General features: G+C 40.6%; 1 protein-coding gene across 1 annotated transcript in view; it reads right to left on the minus strand.

Annotated features, from left to right (window-relative positions):
• The window catches only part of myo10l3 (myosin X, like 3), a 65,728-nt gene that overhangs the window by 33,079 nt on the left and 11,332 nt on the right, over positions 1 to 21,317 (minus strand). Inside the window, exons 2-10 of the mRNA XM_074695009.1 lie at positions 17,942 to 18,040; positions 3,942 to 4,100; positions 3,100 to 3,287; positions 2,881 to 3,015; positions 1,705 to 1,829; positions 1,593 to 1,606; positions 1,374 to 1,458; positions 1,035 to 1,141; positions 591 to 720 (exon numbers count right to left, since the gene is read on the minus strand). Coding sequence (XP_074551110.1) covers positions 591 to 720; positions 1,035 to 1,141; positions 1,374 to 1,458; positions 1,593 to 1,606; positions 1,705 to 1,829; positions 2,881 to 3,015; positions 3,100 to 3,287; positions 3,942 to 4,100; positions 17,942 to 18,040 — 1,042 coding nt within the window. The remainder of the gene's footprint in view (positions 1 to 590; positions 721 to 1,034; positions 1,142 to 1,373; positions 1,459 to 1,592; positions 1,607 to 1,704; positions 1,830 to 2,880; positions 3,016 to 3,099; positions 3,288 to 3,941; positions 4,101 to 17,941; positions 18,041 to 21,317) is intronic.

The raw sequence follows: 21,317 nt of genomic DNA on the forward strand, positions 1-21,317 counted from the left end.
CAATCACAATATGCTTGGTGGAGGTCTACGTTCTCTGAGTGCTTTTTTAGTTTTCTTAATTAAATTATACCTGTTATACCTATTATAGACATATTAAAGACAACTGGACTTAGTTAATGTTCTTGCGGAAGTTTAATCTCTTGCTAACAAGGGTTGAAACATCCTCAAAAACTTTAAATGAACCCAGTTTCCTTTTTGGATCAAGCTTTAAATTCACCTGTACAACTGAAAACTGTCAGTTATTCAAAATCTTTTCTCTTTTTTAACCCAAGAAATTGTTTAAATCTTGATTATTTATATTGGAAACACAAGTTAAAAAGAAAACATTGAATATGGAAGTTACAAACTATTTTTCCTTATTGTATGGAGGTAAAATGACAGTTTCACAAAAAAAAAAAAAAAAAAAAAAAACAGAAATTAAGGGGGGAAAATCCTCCCAAAATATTATATTCCAGCCTTCCTGGGGGTCTTTTACAGTTTAAACAGCACAAAATAGATTAAGGATGTGTACAACACTTTTATCAGGATATATCTCACACTCTCTTCATGTTGGATCTGTTACATAACAATTAATTCATCCTCCCTCTCACCTCCTTTTGAAGTAATCTGAGCCCCACCAGCCGTCATAAACTCGATGTTGCCCATCTGGAGGACAGCAGAGAGCAGTTTAAACACGTCTCTGATCTCCTCCTCGGTGAACTCCATCACTTTCAGGGCCTCCTGCAACACAGCACAGATGCAGTCAGACAACATCCCTTTGGAAGATAAGAACACACACCAGCTTTATCAGGATATGACAGCCGTTATAAACCTAATAATGTTCTGCCCTGGAGATATAAAACACTGTCATGAACGTCTTTCAAAATATCATGATGCCAACTTGACAGAGTGGTGGATTACGTTTCCCCCTAAGGGTTAACGTTTTCCAGAAGCGAAGGGTCCAGCTGATGAGGTGGTTTGTGTTTATGCTGAATAGTTACAGTGCCCTCTAGAGGTGAAATTAAGAGATTACATTGACATGATCCTGCCCTTACCATCACACTGTCGAAGAGCTGCTTGTCATCCAGACTGCTGTCCTGCACGCAGCCCGACTGGCTCAGGTAGTGATAGGACTCAGGACCCTCGGAGAGAAGGTACATATCTGCAAAACAGACACCAGGACAGCTCAGACTTCATTCTTTCAGGCCTGAGAGCATCAGAAACACAGCTGTGGAAGACTGTTAACAGACCTTAAAACAGTGATGACAGATAGATTTAATTCTAAGCTGCAAAAAGTATCAGAAAATAATTCCTTTGTATTTTTTTCAAAGCTGTCTAAAAAGAAATCTTTCTACAGTCTTTCTGAGTTTTCTTTGAACTCTCTAAAAACCAACCTTGGTGATCTTTATCTGCTCCCGCTAATAAAGCGTAGAAGATGTGATAGTTCCTTTCTCCAGGATTCTGTCGAACTACACGGTTCTTAGAGAGAAGATGAAAAGAAGAGGATGTTTTTAACACTTGAAAGGATTCTCCCATGACTGCGTTGTCACATATCGAGTAAATAATCAACTCCCTGATGATCCCAGTCACTGAATGCACCTTTACAAACTCACCTTTTCTAACAAATCTGAGGATTTAGAGTCAAGGAATCAATACAGGAAGTAAGTCTGAATGAGCAGCTTCTGATTTCACATTGAAGTGTATTTTAGAAGTGATGGAGGATACAGTCAATGATGCAGCCACCCTGGATGTTTCCGTTCTGGGAAAAGTGGAGCTGGATGAATTTTCCAAAGCGACTTGAGTTGTTGTTGTACACGGTTTTAGCGTTTCCGAAGGCTTCCATGATGGGACTGGAGAGAAAAAGATCAGAAAAACTCCAGATCAAACCTCTGATACAGCATAAAAGACTGGAATATCAATTAATCAATCAAACTTTATTTATAAAGCACTTTTCATGCACAATGGCGGCAACACAAAGTGCTTGAAAAAAGAAAAGGAAAAAAAAACAAAACAAATAATAATAATAATCATAAGTGACCTGATAAACCCACATAAACACCTCTAACCCACCAACCCACACATCTAGTGCACAAGGTGAACACAGTTAATTAAAATCCCTGCAGATGACCTGAGGAACTGAGGAAACGCTATCAGGAGACCTTAAGGTAGAAACACTGAAGGTAAAGTAAAATTTTAAAGTCACAATTAGAAAATAAAATAACCAAGCTTAAAGAAACAAACGAGATAATAAAATGTTAAAAAGACTTAAGCAGTAAAAGAGAAATGATGTAAAAGTAAAACTTTAAGATACAAAATTAAAAAGCTGAAAATAACAGTGCTGTAAATAAAAAGATAAATAATTAGGTTAAGACACATTAAAAAGGATAAATATATATCAAACTAAGGGTTAAAATTATATGCCGTTAGCAAGACTAAGATCCAGGTCTTCAGGCTGTTCCACAGTCTTTGGCCATAATATTTAAAAGCTGCCTCACCATGGATCTTTGTGTTAACTTTTGGTACAGTTAAAAAATCCTTGACCTGAAGACCTGAGGGCTCTCACAGGCCAAGTTGGATAAATAGGAGACCATTACATATTTAAAAACCAGTGAGAGAACCTTAAAATCAATCCTAAAAGATACTGGCAGCCAATTCAGAGACTCTAAAATTGGTGAAATGTGGGCTCTCTTTCTGGTCTTAGTGAGCATTCTGGCAGAGGAGTTTTGGAGCAGCTGAAGCTGAGAAATTTTCTTTTTCGTAAGACCAGAAAGAAGAGTGTTACATGATCAAATGTACATGTAATATATCACAATCAAAATGAAAGATGAGCGAACAACACATTTTCAAGGTTATGACTGATTTAAATAATGAACTAAACATCTCTTGAAATGAAAACAGTACCTGCTCTGGACCAGAGCCTGCTCCACCCGGGTGGTTCTCTCTGACAGAGGAGTGCCCGCTGAGTTTTGACTCATTACTGAGAGAAACTTCAGCAGCAGCTTGGTGCTCTCAGTCTTTCCTGCACCGCTCTCCCCACTGGAGGAGAAGACGTGAGAACTAACAGTGAAAACCTCTTCTTGGAGAAATGCTAAAAGTCTTTTAAAGTGAAGCTTTTCTCACCTGATGAGGACACACTGGCTGTCGTGTCTCTTCCACAGACAGCGGTAACACTCGTTGGCCACGGCGAAAATGTGGGGAGGCAGCTCCCCCATCTGGTGTTTGCTGTACAGGTCGACTGCAGTGGTGTCGTACAGGCCTGCTATCTGCTTATAGGGGTTGACTGCTGCCAGGATTGAACCTATGTTTGTCTAATGAAATAGAAAGTGAAAACAGACAGAAAAGAAGTTATGACATGAGTATTTTCTTTACTTAAACATTACATATCTTCAAAAATATCTCTTAACTCTCCAAGTGCAGTGTTTTCACCCACTTTCCTGTCTCCTTCCTCTGACACACTACCTGCCGTCAGTAATACTCTTAAACTCCTGCATACGGCCTAGTTCACTCTGAGCCTGGTAATATTTTAAGATCCGCAGCTCCTGCTCCGATAATGCGCTTTGGGAGAAAGTGCCTTACTAAAAAGTGTGTTTATGGGTCATGATTCCACAACCATATCTCTTTCTCTGATACCAGACGTGCTGCACCTTCTAGGCTGAGATTAGGAGTCGGGATTTCACTGCGAGTCTTTGGGAAACGATTACTGTATAAAGTAAGTGTTTTGAAAAAGACCTCTGTGACCTCTGTGAAATCCTGATAGTGAGACCAGGTCAGACAAACATATCTGAGTCTGGCTTTCTTAAATACGGACATAAATACTCTTGAGGGAATTCCAGGACTTGCTTGTTTTTGAAGTTTTTGCCCTACATTGCATAAATCCTGTAAATTGACCCCTCAGTAACACAGATTCCTGATACATCCTGATGGTGAATGTGCTCACAGATGAAGATCGAGTGTTCCCTTACATAGATGTTGTCTTTCTGATAACGCATGAAAAGGTTGTGCATGATGGCGGCTTCATGAAGCTCTGCCAGCGTGGACATGTCCTCCACGCCGTGGATGCTGCTGGGGTGCATCGAGTACACCATCTCCCTGTTCAGCTCCGCCCTCTGAAGGTAGATCACCTGGAACAGAAAACATAACGAAAAGTTAGATTTCACAATCCTGGAGAACTTCAATCTGCAAATCACAGGCCTACATTTACAAAAGACGCATATTTGAGTGACTTCACGTTTATCATTTCACCGCACTGGATTCCTGGCTTCCTCTTACATAATCAATGTTATCAGTAAACCATGACTTAAACCTCAGCCGCTCTCATTAAATATCCAGCCATTCATCATCTCTTACTGTTAGGGGGTGTGGGGTTATGTGTGAGCCTGGAGGCCATGTCAGCTGTCATTGAGCAGGGGGGCAGGGTACACCCAGGGCTAGTCTCCAGCCTATCACAGGGCTGATATATAAACACAAACAACCAGCCGTGTTCACATGCACACTAACAGGAACTTTCAACGCAGAGTTACCAATTAAGCTAACAAGCATGTCAACCGTGCCTGAAGGGAACTCATGCATGCAGTTTGCAGGAAAGCGACCGCACAAGCTGCTGCGTCAATTCTCATTAAATGAATTAAATGCAAATCGTCTACAATTGATTAATCAACACCTGAATCAGTGCTGTTGTTGTAGCAAAAAGCAGAGGCCTCTGCTACACTTTGTACAAAGGGTCTGCTTTACCTGGTGGACAAGTTCAGACAGATCTGATCAGATTGGTGACACAACACCAGCATGGTCTTCTGAGACCGTATCTTAGCCCACATGCATGGATGGTGAGCTGATCCAAGCGATGGTGCCAGGATAACTGGATTTAAAATCACAGACTGTGTCCCAACAGGACGGTAACACCAGCTAACTCATGCCTCAGCAAGTCCACTTCATATAACATTTATCAAAGTGTGACAAACCATCACAGAATTCATGGTGACATTCTTTATATGCATGCTTCATCTGCCTCTTTCAAAATGCTGGACTTTGTTTCGGGGTTAGGATTTTGCAAACATCAATGTGTCTTGTTTGACAAAGTTGGTCCATCTCCCCTACATAATAGAAGAATGGAACATTGGTATATCTTTCTTTATAAGACCATATTGAATGATCTGCCATCTTATTTCTGCTCTTTTTGTTGCATTTTGTTGTTAAAACTGTTGTTTTTACCTTGCGATTGCTGCCCTGTTGGCTATGGCTGCCTTTTGCAGCAGCTCTCTCTTCTTTGTCTGTTTCTTGTAATTTTTTCATCTCTTTTGGTAATCTTTGTAGTGGGTCAGTACTTTGTATGGCTCATTTGTTGGTCATGGACACCAAACTTTTTGTGTCTTCAGTGATATTTTTACTACTTTTTCTCCTGTGTTTGTCTGGAGATCCTACATGTAACCATGGCTGCATTGTTTACATGTGAAATCAGCCGTTAGCAGCCTGTAGCATGTCAATGCTAACTGGTGCAAGGCCTGATGTCTTCCCACAAGGTGAGGAGAAGGAGGTGAGGACGACGTGCTGGTTCTCAGGTGTGAGCTAAGAAGTGACGACATGGACCTGTCCTTCCATCCATCGTTATTGGGAACGTAAGATCTATCTCCAATAAGATGAACAAGCTAGCTGTGCTAACCCAGCAACAGAGGGAATACCAGAGAGCAGAGTAGCATCATGCTATTCACAGACATGGCTAACAGAACTAACATCAGACACCAACGCCACATTGGAATAGCTTCACCTGCTGTGAGCAGACAGGATCCAGGAGACAGAGGCTGAACATTTTGCTGAAGAAGCTCAGTCCTGGACCCTGTGGAGGTGGAGTCTGGCTGAACTGGACAATGATGGACAAGCTGTCATCCTCTATTTTCTTATGGACCTTTTTGCACTTTCTATACACTTTCTTACTTTTGTTTTCTTGATTGCTGCTGTGACTTCAATTTCGTTGTACTTGTTACAATGACAATAAAGTTCTATTCTATTCTATTTACTGACTCCTCAGGTTGTCCCTGGCTCTAACCTTCGGTCAAATGGTCATTTTTTGTTGGTGGTTCCTCAAACTCGCTCTGTCTTTGGTCAAAGAGCTTTTAGTGTTTTTGCTTCTTTATCTTGGTCTGAGCTACAAGGCCATCTGAAACTGGACAATCATGGTAGCTACTTTAAAACCAGTGTCCAGGATCAGTCTGTGCACTTGTTTTACTACCCAACTGCTAGTTTATAAATTTGTAGTATTATTGATTTCTTTCTGTCTATTGTCTCTGTCTCTTTCCTCTGTATGACACTTTCTTGTGCTGCTGTATTGGACAGGACTCCCTTGTAAAAGAGATCTTGCATCTCAGTGGGATTATTCCTGGTAAAATAAAAGTTAAATAAAATTAAAAAAATAAAAAAATAAAATAAAATTCAGGCCCCTTTGTAGTGTATGACTTTAAGTGAATCAAAAAGGAGTTAGTCCAAAGGAAACAAGAGAGAAAGGAAGAAAGTTAGGAAGGTTCTGTCACTATAGGTGTGCTAAAACGAGGGAATCAGTCCCAGAAACCCACAGACAGTCTGGCAGACTTTCCGGCTATCCCATCTCTAATGGAAGAGACACGACATGAGAGAGCAGACAGACTAAAACTATGTCGGTCACTTGATGGGTAGCTGTGATGAAGATCAATACATTTGGGTGAGGAGCTTGGGCTTGTGGTGTCCCAGTGTCCCAGTGCATTACTGCTGGTTATATCGAAGTATTCAAATGTGTCCCAGCTGGGAGCAGACGCTTGTTTTTTTCCAATACTGTTGAGTCAGGAGTGATAGAGCTGGAGGATTGAGTTCAGTTAGAGGTTGAATCTATAAAGATATCAATGAATACCTAATGTGAAAAGTGCTTCATGTATGCACCATTTAACCTCCTAAGACCTGAGCTTTTGTCTGGTGTGCATTTTTCATTTCTCCTTGCTGTTTGGGATAAGACCTAATAAACATGATATCTAAACTTGGTCTTTGAAGGAAGTTTGGTTACTAGTGTTATGAGTTCACTATTAGTTATTAGTGTTATTTTAGATAAATACACTGTTGTTTTTTCACTGAAATGGTTGTAATGTTGTGATATCGTCAAACAATAACGTGTCATAGTCATAGCTGTCACTTTAGTCTTGTCAGTAGAGGTGTAAAAAATATCAACCTGACAATATACAGCCACAGGCCACTTTATTGGGTACACCTTGCTAGAACCGGGTTGGACCCCCTCTTTTTGCCTTCAGAACTGCCTTAATCCTTCATGGCATAGATACAACAAGGTACTGGAAACATCTCTCAGAGAGTTTGGTCCATATTGACATGACAGCATCACACAGTTACTGCAGATTTGTCGACTGAACATCCATGATGAGAATCTCCTGTTCCACCACATCCCAAAGGAGCTCTATTGGATTGAGATCTGGGGACTGTGGAGGACATTTGATCACAGGGAACTCATTGTCATGTTGAAGAAACCAGTCTGAGATGATTCCAGCTTTATGACATGGAGTGTTATCCTGCTGGAAGTAGCCATCAGAAGATGGGTACACTGTGCTCATAAAGGGATGGACATGGTCAGCAACAATACTCAGGTAGGCTGTGGACTTTAAACCATGCTCAGTTGGTACTAAGGGGCCCAAAGTGAGCCAAGAAAAGATCTCCCACACCATTACACCAGCAGCAGTCTGAACCGTTGATACAAGGCAGGATGGATCCATGCTTTCATGTTGTTGACGCCAAATTCTGACCCTACCATCTGAATGTGGAGCAGAAATCCAGACTCATCAGACCAGGCAACGTTTTCTAATCTTCTATTGTCCAGTTTTGGTGTTGCTGTGTGAATTGTAGCCTCCGTTTCCTGTTCTTAGCTGACAGGAGGGTCACCCGGTGTGGTCTTCTGCTGCTGTAGCCCATCTGTCTCAAGGTTCGACGTGTTGTGTGTTCAGAGATGCTCTTCTGCAGACCTCGGTTGTAACCAGTGGTTATTTGAGTTACTGTTGCCTTTCTATCAGCTCCAACCAGTCTGTGCATCCTCCTCTGACCTCTGGCATCAACAAGGCATTTTGTTCCACAGAACTGCCGCTCACTGGATATTTTCTCGTTTTGGGACCATTTTCTGTAAACCCTCGAGATGGTTGTTGGTTAAAGTCACAGTAGATCAGCAGTTTCTGAAACACTCAGACCAACAACCATGCCATGTTCAAAGTCCCTTAAATCACCTTTCTTTCCCATTCTGATGCTCGGTTTGAACTACAGCAGATCATCTTGACCATGTCTACATGCCTAAATGCATTGAGTTGCTGCCATGTGATTGGCTGATCAGAAATTTGTGTTAACGAGCAGTTGGACAGGTGTGCCTAATAAAGTGGCCGGTGAGTGCATCTAACTACTTTACCTACAATATTTATAACTCTTAATATTTATATTTTTGTAAAATTAAAAATTTAGCGGGGCTGAAAACGACTTCAACACGATACACATCACGATACCCAAGTATCATGATGTGCCAATACTCTTCTTGCCAATCCTCATCCCTCCTTGTCAGGAAGCTAAAGTGACTCTTGTCAGGCTGCCACGTTCCTTGTTAAACAATGGGTGTCGTCACAGTAATGATGCACTCATCAGCGGATGGCGAAATGATCTTGTGGTACTTTAGGTTTGTGAAAGCTTCACCCTTTCACCTTGTGGGGGGACGTACACAGCCCATGCAGTGATGTCATCCACGCAGCAGAAGCTGGTGGATTTACAACCAGATGTCCCCTGAACATTCAGCTTTAACCCCACCTTCTCCTCTCAGGGAAATTGGCCCTGATTCACAAGAGGGGGCTCACTGACTAATATTTTTAACAGCTTTGCACCTGTTTTTTACGCCCTCAATCGGCATTATCATTTTGAATTCAATGACATCACTCACTTTGTGTTATTAAGGTAATTAAAAACACCTGGGCTCTGATGGATTACTGGTTAAGGTGTGGTCATACTGTTTTTTTTTTTCTATTTAGGGACGTTCAAAGTCCATTTCTACTTCTTAATTCTGATTCCAGTTCATTCATTCATTCATTTTCTTTACTGCTTATCATGTTCAAGGTCCTTGGTGGATGGAGCCTATCCCAGTCTTAGGGCGAGAGGCGGGGTACAACCTGGACTGACAGACAGACAGACAACCTTTCACACACACACTCACAACTACGGACAATTAAGAGTGACCAATATGATTCAAGTTATAAAAAATAAAATGTTAGCCTTCCCCACCAAAAAAAAGGAGACCTGTGAAGTAAGAGCTAGCATACCTGAGATACTACACATGAAATGATGTGCCAACTATTTCCTGTCTCTTAGGTCTACATTCCATTGTGTCCAACACTCGATCATACACACCAAAGGTGTATAAGAAACATCTTTGCATTCCTCCACACGGGTTCAAAGCTACTCTGAATTAACTTGGAGCAAAGCTTTAACAGGATAACAATGAAAGGAGGCTCCATTTCAGAACACACCTCAAGTTTCGCAGCAGAGAAACAAACAAAGCAGATCCAGACAAACACACTTTGAGCCGTGTTTGTGGATTCACTCTTACCCAAACATAAAACAAAATGAGAAGTGTCTTTTCCATATTGTTATTTTGTGTGTTACTAATGTGTGTTGCTAGTCTGTCTCTCCTCATATGAGGGGATCTTTGTTTTGGATCTTTGGATTATTCTCAGATTTCATGGAGCACCTCAGGGTGTTTCATGCTGAAAAAGCATCAGAGAAAACTGAGCTGGGGTTTCCAAAGATGTAACATTCCTCTGTGTTTCCCCCTCTGTGGTTTTTCTTCTATTGTTTGTTTCATTCCTCTGAGATAAATCGCTGAGCTCTGAAATCACAGTCACAGAATTCCACATTAATATTTATTTATGCCTGAACAAATGTGTTTCCAAATAACTTAATGATGCAACAACATTGTTCAGTTATGACTATGAGGGAACTTTGATGGATAACAAGTGTTCTTTACTTCTCTCCAATCTTTAGAAGTTACAATAATGCTCTGTCTGGTATTTGTTTTAGTGTTAGCATCAAAAGACCACAACTCTTCATGGCTCTCCCTGACTGACCCCACAGTGACGTAACCCTGTGTGTATCTGTCTGCTGTTATTGACTTTCAACTTCCAATAAACAAATTACCTCTCAGCTTAATGCTCTGTAACTTAAAATCAAAACAAACTGTGCTTATTCTGTCTAATTCTGTAACTGTGGGCCTGATTTGGCTCTAATGAAGAAAAAGGTTTTTTATTTGGGTTCCTGATTTCCGCCAGCGGCTGTTGAACAGATGCGGAAATGTTTGTATCACATGGTGGATCAGCAGCACCACAGCTAATGATTTGACTGATGTCATTTCATGCCAATTATACAAACCAGTGACACTGAATCAATGTGTAACAAAGATCTTTATCCAGATCAATCCTGGGAAAATGGAACCATGGAGTGACACTATACAGACCATAGGCACTGTACTGTGAATCTTAGAGTAATTAACTCTCCCCACAGTGGGGTTATGACTCACTTTACATTTTAAAGCTGTTTCAATATCATTTTTTATCAAATCTCTCAATTAAGAGAAAAAAACCCAAAACAGGCTTAAAATGAAAAAAAAAACTTTTTAGATGCATCATGAATTATGACGAAGGATGCTTGGAGGAGCTGAAATATTCAAAGAGTATTGGGAAACATTTAACTGGTCTGGAACATGATGCAGGGATCAAACTGAAATGAAGTTGAATAGTGTGACCTTATTCAAAATTCTACCTAGCCTCTTAGGGACACTGCAAAAACACTCAAAAAAATACTCAAAGAGAATAAAGAAGCTCTATAAACCCTAAACGTTTTTGAAACATTCTTTTTTTTCTGGTGGTGGGAAAAAAATTTATAGCATAAAAAAAATAATGTCTTACAACATGTTTGAGTAAAAACAAAAGAGAGGTGGCCCACTGTTCAAAAATATTTTTCTCTTTTGCAAAGATATAAATAATGCCTAAAATTTAAATTACACAAAAAGATAATAAAAAGGTGTCTTGTTTTGTTTTGTTTTGTTGGTTTTTTTTTTTTTCAAAGAAAGGAGGGGTACTTTTTCTGCAGTCAGAGCATGTTTTCTGTTTTGATCTGATTGAAGGTGTGGCCTGGGCCTGTCCTGTCATGACCCACGTAGCATCCATGCTAAACATCTTGACAGGTAGGTATACATCACAATAATGCCAGTGACCCAGTGCAGCACTTTTTTCATTTGACCTTGAGTATTGATTTTTTTTTTTTTTAATTTCATTTATGTGTTTTTCATACTTATTATTATTATTGTTATCTTATTATCTTCCTTGTATTATTTGTTTTCTTTTTTTAGGGTTAGGCCTTGGGAGGGTGGAGGGTGGGGTGGGGGTTGTTCTCACTTGCAGATGCGATGCTTGATGGACGATATGTTCTTTGTATATATGTCTCCTGTCTGATTGTCACTCTGTTTGTCCTATTTGTTAAAACATGTTTCATAAATAAAATTGGAAAAAAAAAAAATTGCTGAGCAAAACCCAGGCATTGAGGGATTTTTTAAATTACCTGCTAGACATAATTTTAAAATCAAAAAAAGAGGGCATGTCCGGATTAAAGAGGACATGTTGTCACCCTAGTTATGAGTTTCTAAAATAACAACATTACTAAGTTTTAATATTTGTCATGTGGTTTTTTTGTTCTGTTTTCAAATAAACAGAGTCTTACCATTCTGCATGTTGTTCTGTTTATATTTACATGGCATCCAATTGTTTGAGTTATAAGTTGCATAAGTAACACTTGAAACCTTAAATGACTTGAAAAAGAGAAAAAAATATATACATTTTGAATTCTTTTCTCAACAGCTGGGAGACAACAGGTAGTTTCAGACTGGCGTATCCTTCCTTTGTTTCTACCCTGGGTTCATTTCTTCCTTCCTTTACAAATAAAGCTGCCAAAAACCAAACCCATGATTTGTACTCACTGGCTGGAGCGCAAAGTGAGACACAGTCTGCCCCATCGTCAAGGAAAAACCTCTGAGCAATACATTTAATTTATGTATCATTTCTAATTCTTTTTTTCTACTTCTTTTATTTCTCAACTATTGTTGAAGGTTGTTTTTTTTATTTGTCTCAGATAAATATCTTCACAATTGGGTTGTCAGTTGGTCAATTCATAAAAAGAAATGTTGACGTATTCCTCAAAATAAAAGAACCACAAGCTTTAATCAAAATGCTTTACCCATTCAACCGATCCGAAAAACAGTTATTTTAAAAAATGTCTTTGTAACCTTATTTTGAAAGTTAAATTGCCCCTATGAGAAAAAATTGAATTATATAAAGACAAAATGCAATTTTCCTGACTGAAGCCTCTGAATGTTAAACTCTGCTGCAGCTGTGACGCTTTCCCCTTTTGTTTCCTCGGGGTGAAACCACACCCTGCTGCTGCTTTGTTGAACAACTCCACTGAATATTCACACATCAGGGCGGAGCAGCTCTGAGGCTCAGTGGACCCTCACTGGCAGATATATTCAGGCCTTTAGAAATGACACATGTGCACTTACAAAATCACAGCTCTGTACACACAAACACTGTCTTGTTTATCACTGTCTGTTTCTGCCTCGCTTGCTGTTTTCACCCTCTCTCTCCGTCTGAGTCGGACTCTGTCTTACAGTGAATCCATCTGCTGAGGAGGGATCCCACCCAGGCCCTGGAGACACGGAGGGGGGGTCATGTGGAGATAGGCTTATTAAAGGGAAAAAGACATTTTTACGATGAATTTTTCTCAGAAATCAGAAAACATCTACACTGATGCTTCCTTCACTCAAAGTCAGACATATAAAGGTTTACAAAACCAAGAGATTCACACAATAACATCAGTGTGAACGTGTTATTCCTGTGAGAACATTCATGAATGCACATCACTCAGATAAAGGATCACATAATGACTCCATTGACCAATAACCCAGAAAGGCTGAGGGGCCATCAATGACCTATTTAAAAACTCCAACACTTGAACTCTGCGGGCTATAAACAACTTCAGAGGCAACACTTTGTTAGGGCTCAGCTTTGTCTGTTTCCCTCAGTCTGAACACAGTTTGTTGACAGCAGATTGAGCTTGGTGAATCAGATACACAGACCATGGGGATGTAGGCTTGGTTGATGTCATCCATTTGCTTGTTATGTTCAGTTTTTTAAGTCATTATCAAATGATGCAAAATATTTAAAACATTTCTGGTGTTTCTTGTTGGAAATTTACTTCAAATATGTTACAGCTTTCATTATGTAACAGCTTGGTTAGCATGGGGAGTGAGCTAAGCTCAATTGGTAGCAGGCGCCCCATGTACAGAGGCTAGTGTCCAGGTTGCACTGATCACATCCTGGTCCAGGCATGATTCAGTGCCCGATTTTTCCCTCTTTCCCAACATTTCCTGTCCTTATCAACCTTTCAAAATAAAGGTAGAAAGACCACCAAAATAAGCTTTACTCATAATCATGCTGACCCCATCTGTTTTCTCAGCAAAGGGTTTGAGTCAATCAGGATTTTCTTGAGGTGATACACTTAATGATGACAAATACCTCAAACATTCCCCAGTGTGAGGGATGCGAGTGCAGGAGAGTGATTGTTGCATCTGCACAGTGAAGCAGAGAGATGTTTCCTTGTCTATCTATCTATCTGTCTATCTATCTGTCTGTCTATCTATCTATCTATCTATCTATCTATCTATCTATCTATCTATCTATCTATCTATCTATCTATCTATCTATCTATCTATCTATCTGTCTGTCTATCTATCTATCTCTGTCTATCTATCTATCTGTCTGTCTATCTATCTATCTCTGTCTATCTATCTATCTGTCTGTCTATCTATCTATCTGTCTGTCTATCTATCTCTGTCTGTCTATCTATCTATCTGTCTGTCTATCTATCTATCTAACTAATCCATCGATCTATCGATCTGTCTATCTCTATCTATCTGTCTGTCTATCTATCTATCTATCTATCTATCTATCTATCTATCTATCTATCTATCTATCTATCTATCTATCTATCTATCTATCTATCTATCTATCTATCTATCTATCTATCTTTTTATCCATCTTACGGTGCCTCAGATTGGGGGGCAAGTCGCCCCCCTGTATAACGGCAGGGGAAACACTGATTTGCTTAAAGACAAACAAACAAAAAACTGAACTATCACTTTAAGGTCGGGTCAGCAGGACTTGTCATTACTTTGTAAACAAACATTCAAACAAGCCCCCTCCTCCTTGGAGGCCACATCCACTTTTATCTGTTATCAACACGCAAAGTCACTTGCACACTGTGATTGGCTGAGATAACCACTCTCAGTCCAGAAACATCCTGAAACAACAATCAGCATACAGGCAGAGGAAAGAGTTGAGGCAGACACACACACTGACACACATGTATAGAGGCCTGTAGGAGACGGTTAATCAGGATTTTTCCTGTAAAAGTTGACATTCAATTTTTTAGCAAAATCCCACCCCCTACTTTTAATCGCTATATAAGCTCAACATTAAAAATTATACATTTTAATAATTATTCATAAAAAACAATGTTTACAATAGCAATACAAATCAAACCAGAGTTTTAGTAATCTTATTTTCCATGTTTGTGAAATGATTAATGAATAAAATGGTTTATGGGTCTCACACAAACAGCTCAGATCAATATATTGTTCAGTGAGAGAAAGATGACATCATCACCAGCAGCAGCTATTAAATTCAGGTGACAGAGCCTCTTCCTGCCTTTCTTTACATGTTCGTCCCTCAGGGAACAACTCACACACTGTTAATCCAGCTGGTGCCATCTGGCCTCACAGAAAACACACACACACACAAATTAATCAGACATTCAGCTCTCAGCTTTTGTGTCTCTGCTTCTTCTTTTTTTTTCCACACACACACACACACGTTTGTGTCGTCCTGGGATGAGACAGTGATGGATGCTGATGTGATGGTAAATATGACAGCAGCCAGGTCAGCCTGTTACAGCTGAGGCTGTGTGTCTTCAGTCTGCGAGCGGAGCACTTCGCAGCGCCGTGGTGTGAGCGCTGAAGCTGAGGATAATGATGCATCCAAACCAGCCTGAGGGGAAAATTCTGCCAGTATACGTTAACCAAACCACCTTAAACACTGCACATGAGCTTAGAGACAAGCAGACACACACGTCATAATAATAACACACTTAAGGAGCTTGGTTTAAATAAAGATTATACGACTAAATCAGGAAATGCAAGGGGATCAAATAAGGTCACGCAGCGACCCTGAGGGTGGAGACAATCTGCTTTTCAGTCTCACATTTCTGTCATTCCTGCTGCACAGTCTTACGACTTAGACACAAAGGAGACATCCATACGCCCAGCTGATGACCAGATGATCCCGAGCTTACATGTAGAGATCATATGAGACAGGCCAGCGTCAGTTCAACACCATGATCCTGACCACGGTCGCTGATACGTTAACCAAATGTTATTTCTCTAAATCCCACTGAAAGTGTTACGAATTGTACTGGAAGCAACACCCTGATGTTTCTCCATTCACACCAGGATGATTAATAAAAAACAGGGCCTGATTCCTGTCTTAAACTCCGACCTATAGCTGTAAATCCTTCTTAGCTGTGATAGATGGTGATTCAATCATTAAGAGTCTCCCCTGCCCTGCCGACCACACACGACTGACTCCTCACTCTGCAGGAATCCTCACCGCTGACCAGAGAAGCATCAGCCCAGGAAACTCAGGATATGGGCACATGGAAGGGATGAGTTCATAGTTTCCGTCTCACATCTTAGTTTTTAACGTGCCACCTCTGCAGACTGTGAGTGAAATGTGTCATAGTCTCAACAAATGAACACTCTGAGAAAAGGAGACTGTGCACCATCAAAGCTGAAGGCCTTTAATACCCACCAGCTTCAGTGTGTTGTTATGGTGATGGTTGTGTGACTGTGGTTGTTTCATAAAATGGTCTGTATTGGGATTTACAGTAAAGACAAAGGTCCATACTGAAGAAAAACTGTGAATCAAACAGCCTACCACACGGCAAAGACGGTGTGTTAGGCTGTGAAGCAACTTTTTCCCAAGACTTCTAAACCAACATCTAAATGTTGATTAACCATCTTATCTAAAACTCAAAATTAAGCATAATTTGTCTGAAGCTGCTAGATGCAAGACCCCAGAGTCTACAGATGAACAGTCAGAGTGTTTACACACATGCAGGGATGCAACTACGGCCCCATTTACACGACAATGTTTCATCTGGAAACGCTAAAATGCAGTGAAAAACACAATGCGAGGGACTGGAAAGGCTGTAGTTAGCATGCAAGGCCAGTAATTGGCGCTATAACTCTCTTGTCCAGAAGCCGCTTTCAGTAGATCTTCACCAAAGTAGAGTTGAGCCTATTATCTGGTGTTTTGGTGAATACTAAGCGCAGAAGTGGAGCAACAGATGCTCATTTTGATGAAAGACGGTCAAGCTCAACAAGGTAGTCTGTGACGACAGTGGTACCCTCGTACCATTGGATGTGCTTGTGCGAAGTGTGCGTGACGTCAGCGTTTCCACTGAAGCACCGGCTTATTGTTTTCATGACAACAGTGTCTGTAGCATTTTAGAAAAATTCCACTCTGGAGGCCGTTTTCAAAAATTTGCGTTTTAGGTTGGCCGAAACAACATTTCTGTGTAAACACGAGGCCGAAGCGCAACAAAACTTCTGCGTTACACCCTAAAACCTTTGTCGTGTAAACTGCCTCTTGGGCCATAGCTTGATTGTAAAGTTACAGCAGAGGATCAGGTCTGTCTGAGTATGCAGAAAAGAGAATCAGACTTCTAGCTGAGAATGTCAACAGACGGTGCTTCACATTAAATTGGCTGCCTTGAGTGGATCAGCAGCTTTTCCAAACAGATCACCGTGTCGTGTTTTTCTTTCATCCATGAATTTCAGAATGTTGATTTCTTTGAGCTGTTTCCTCATCGAACCAAGGATGAGGCTTGTCAATCTTTGTTGCCATTGTTGTGCTGGAGCGCAGTGACCCTGTTTATCACGGTCATCTACTTCCTCTTCAGGTGAAACGTTTAAAACAAATAGCAAATCATGTTATCTACGTGTATCAATCCAGCTTTGCCCAGTCCAGTTTGACTAAACATATAGTCTGATTTCTTCAGCTGTATATAAACACACTGACTGTTTCTTAGTTTGATGAGTGGCTAACATTAGCAGAACTAGCTCCACCATCTCCCTGATTACCCTATATTCCAGTAGAGTGATTATATGCTTTTTTGACTAGATACAACTTAACAACAACTCTATCTCAAATTTCTACATTAAAAAAACTACAAAACCACACTGCACTATGGGATGCCTTCTCTCATCTGTGTTTGTTTACATCAAGGTCGTAGGTCATCCGTCAGCCATTAACCATGTTGGAGGCTTGTGAAAACTTAAGTCTTGTTGTGGAAGTGATGCTGGATGTCGAGGTCCAGTGGACAGTCCGCTTTTTGCCCTACCCTGTTCCTTCCTCAGACCCTGACCTGGTTTTTGGACCGTCATGTGAACTGCCATCAGAGCTATTTCAGTGCAGTCATTCCTTGAGATAATACTGGCACTGGGAACTAATTTCTGACCTACAGACGGAGCGAGGATCTATTTTTTAACCTTACTCTCTCCTTGCCTCTCTCTCACTCAAACAGGATTTCCTCCAGACACAAAGACCACCGAGCTCTGCCAAACAGATAAGCACAGGCCAGTGACTTGACACAAGGAGTCCATTCCTGTCATTCTTACGTTCATACAAAAGGTGTTGATCCCACCGCTGGACCCCGACATGAAACACATGTTCAAACAATTAACCTCCTCACATGCAGAAATGCATTGTGGGTAAGGCCCGTTAGGCAGAAAAAGGAGCCTTCTTACCTCGCCATAGTCTGTGGTGAGGACCAGGGAGGAATCATCGCAGGAGCTGACGGTGGAGGGGAGGAGCTGCTCTTTGTGTCTCAGCCAGACACGGGCCCCCTGCGAAACAAAGAGTAGAAGAACAGCATTAGCATCTGGACAGAGCGGGCTCAGACTGGAGCTGTGTTAATGAAAAAAGTGCAGAAAGTTTGTCATGTAATCCCATTTAAGGCACTTAACTCTGATGGTTTGTTTCAAGTAAATGTAGGTGAATTATGACAGATTAGTGAGATAGCTGCATATTCAGATGAAACCACAGATGTACTCGCTCTTTTTCCACTTTTTCTCCTCTTCCCAGCATTGCTCACCACTCTCTGCCACATAGCAGCTCCCTCACCATGACAAACTGGCACATGTATCCTCTTATTAAACTGTCATTGCTTTCTAGACGAGAAAATGTGTTTGCCAGGCAGCATGCACCAGGGTGTGTCAGAGGCTGAAACTACTATTCAGAGTAATGCGCACCCAGTAAAACTGTCAAAATAAGGCTCAAGGCTTTGGTTCCCGGCACTAAATCGCTCCATAAAAGAAATAGCATGACCTGAAGTCTGTGTTTGCTACTTCAGTGAATAAATAATCATTTTTTTCTCCCTCGGATCAGACCCTGGTTAGAGACAGATTAACACGTGCGCTACAGCTGATCTGAGTGACCTGGTCTCCTGTGTTTGTGTATCACCAACATTCCCAGACTTGTTTGTTAGCAGCTCAGTAACCAGAGGGAATAACAGGAATCTGTGGCTGATTGCTCACACCGAGGGTCATTTCCTTACAGTGGAAGTAGGACACACATTTATAGATCCAGCAAAGTTTTAACGACTGTAGTGGGTGAGGATGAATACCTGTGGCTGCTCTTAATTGTGGATGTTTTAGGATGACTAAATCCACGTGTGTTTGGCTCAAAAACAATAAATATGAACCTTTGGTTAACAGAATAAAGAAAGTCAAACCTTCAAAGTTCTTTTTGTACATAAACTTCAAACATTTTGAGTGGGACTGTTTATACCACTGTAATGCTTCGTCAGCAATGTGTATACACAGCTCACGCCATTGTGGAGTTTGAAGTGTAAGTGCAAAAATGTTGTGACGGTGGAATTTTGTCTCACATGACCAGAATCACCCCAAACTCATTTGTTTTTCAGTTTTTTGGATATATTTTATGAGGAGGCTGACGGGAGGGAGTTTAGATGCAAAAAGCAAATAGAATAGAATCAATTTGCATTCACACATCTGGATAAATTCACAAGTGAACTAGGGCTTGAAAGCTGAATATAGAAATACTGCATACACAGCTGAACCAGGTTTTTAAAAAAAACAACTTCTTAAGTTAAATATATGACTGACTGATTCAGACGGTGGTGAAAAAGCTGGAACGTAAGAAAGATATCGTAATTTCAGGGCTGTCACTTTAACGAGTTCATTGGATAAATTAATTAAACTGCAAATTAATGAATTATAAAAATTAACGCGTAATTTACTCATTGACTGCCGGCTGTTTTCAGAGCATCTTGAATGATCTTTCACGACCCAAATAATATTATATATAATGTTTTCTCTGACTATGTAAACACCAAAACTACCTAAGAAGAGTGGACCCTCTTTTTTTATGTCCCTATTCCTGTTTTGGATCCAAAAAACAGACAAGACGTATGTTTTTTTCTATCGCATTCATCTCGGGCTTCATTCTCCATGATCTCCATTTTCTTTTCTCACGATCGTGTCGCTCTTTCTCTCTAAACTACCGCAACACATCCTCAGTTGGAGTGTGAGCTGCCTGAACTTTTCGGACTTGCAGCGTCTTTCTATGTCTCTATCATCTCTCATCTTCTCCTCATATCCATGCTGAGCTCTCATCCAAAGAGCACACCGCTCTCACCCACAGGAGTCTACGAGCAGGATTTTGATTGACAAGCTCCAACAGACCCCGCCTTGAAAAAAACACAATTTACTTCACTAGAAGCAGAAAACGGCTGCAACTGAATTGACGCCTATAGACATCGATGGAAGCCAACGTGGACATTTTAATATTGTCAGTTGAAAAAAATGTGGATTTACAAATCTTCTCTTCTTTGTGTATTAATTTGATTAGTCATGCACTACAACTTTGTAATGTCCTAGACTTTAAATTCTTCATTTGGGGACCTTAGGGAGCTATATGATTAAAATGTGATAAATTAGATTAATTAATCCTGTAATTAATTAGATTATTTTTTTAATTGCGTGACAGCACTGCTTTATTTAAATTTATGTTACATTTATGCAAGACTACAAAAGTGTATTTTACTTAACTTTGGACTCTTCTCTCAAAGATTCAATTTTCCAATCAGTGATCCACTACAAGTAATGCAGAGTAATGAAATTTAGTTTCAGCCACAGACTTTAATGTTCCCTGTAAGAAGCAGAAACTAGCAGGAAAGTTAGCCGTTCTCGTAAGAAACTCATCTCTGACCAGCCAATTCATCATCACAAGTGGCACGATGGAGGAGGCCGAAGCAGAAAGGGAGTTGTGTGACCAACAGAGCATCAAACCGGAGAGATCAATATTCATGGATTCCACTAGGAAACCTTATACAAGGTCACCACTTCCAGACATCAATCCTCATTAACTATTAACAACAGGCGACCACGTGTGCGCACACACTCTCTCATTTGTTGAGCACAAATGTGTTGGACAGCAGGGTCACAGCAAAGATCAGGACGCTTTTGTTTGATACACTTAAATGCAGTCTGTCTTTTACACAGCTTTGGGTCAATAGTGGATTAAATTAACACAACAATCGCTGAGAGTGATGATTGGTCTCCTTTCTCTTCTTCAATTTGTGATTCAGGCTTCTTTTTTTGGACAAAAGGTCACTCAGTCCAGTCAGTCAGCCTGCAAACCCACTTCCATCATCAAGAATTTTCCTCCCCTCAGTCAGCTAATGGAGGGCAGCTAAATGTGGCTCTCCCAACCCACGGGGGACAGCGGTGAGTGGGGTAGAGAGGGTCGAGTAATTTAGGAGGAGGCTAAGCGAGGGGGGAGGAAGGGTGTAGAGTCCTGATAATGTCCTGCCTCCTATTGTCTGAAAAGAGGCACTCAAACACAAAAACAACAGAGGTATCACCAGCACAGGGCTTCATATTTACACTTTCTTCTTTAATATAAGAAGATTGGTGACTCCACACCAGTGACTGACCGTTTCTGCCTGGTACCAGCCGGGCATGCTCTGCAAGTACAGGGAAAAGCTGCTTCATGTGAGTCCTCTAAGGTCCACAGAGGAGATTAATGGTGTTTACTCTATATATTTATAAGAAGATCAGTTGTGGTTATGTAACCGACAGCTACAGGGACTTGAATTTA

The sequence above is a fragment of the Halichoeres trimaculatus genome, unplaced genomic scaffold (assembly GCF_033239565.1).
Source record: "Halichoeres trimaculatus isolate MK-OKI-2021-1 unplaced genomic scaffold, fHalTri1.1 fHalTri1_scaffold_19, whole genome shotgun sequence".
NCBI classification, from domain to species: domain Eukaryota; kingdom Metazoa; phylum Chordata; class Actinopteri; order Labriformes; family Labridae; genus Halichoeres; species Halichoeres trimaculatus.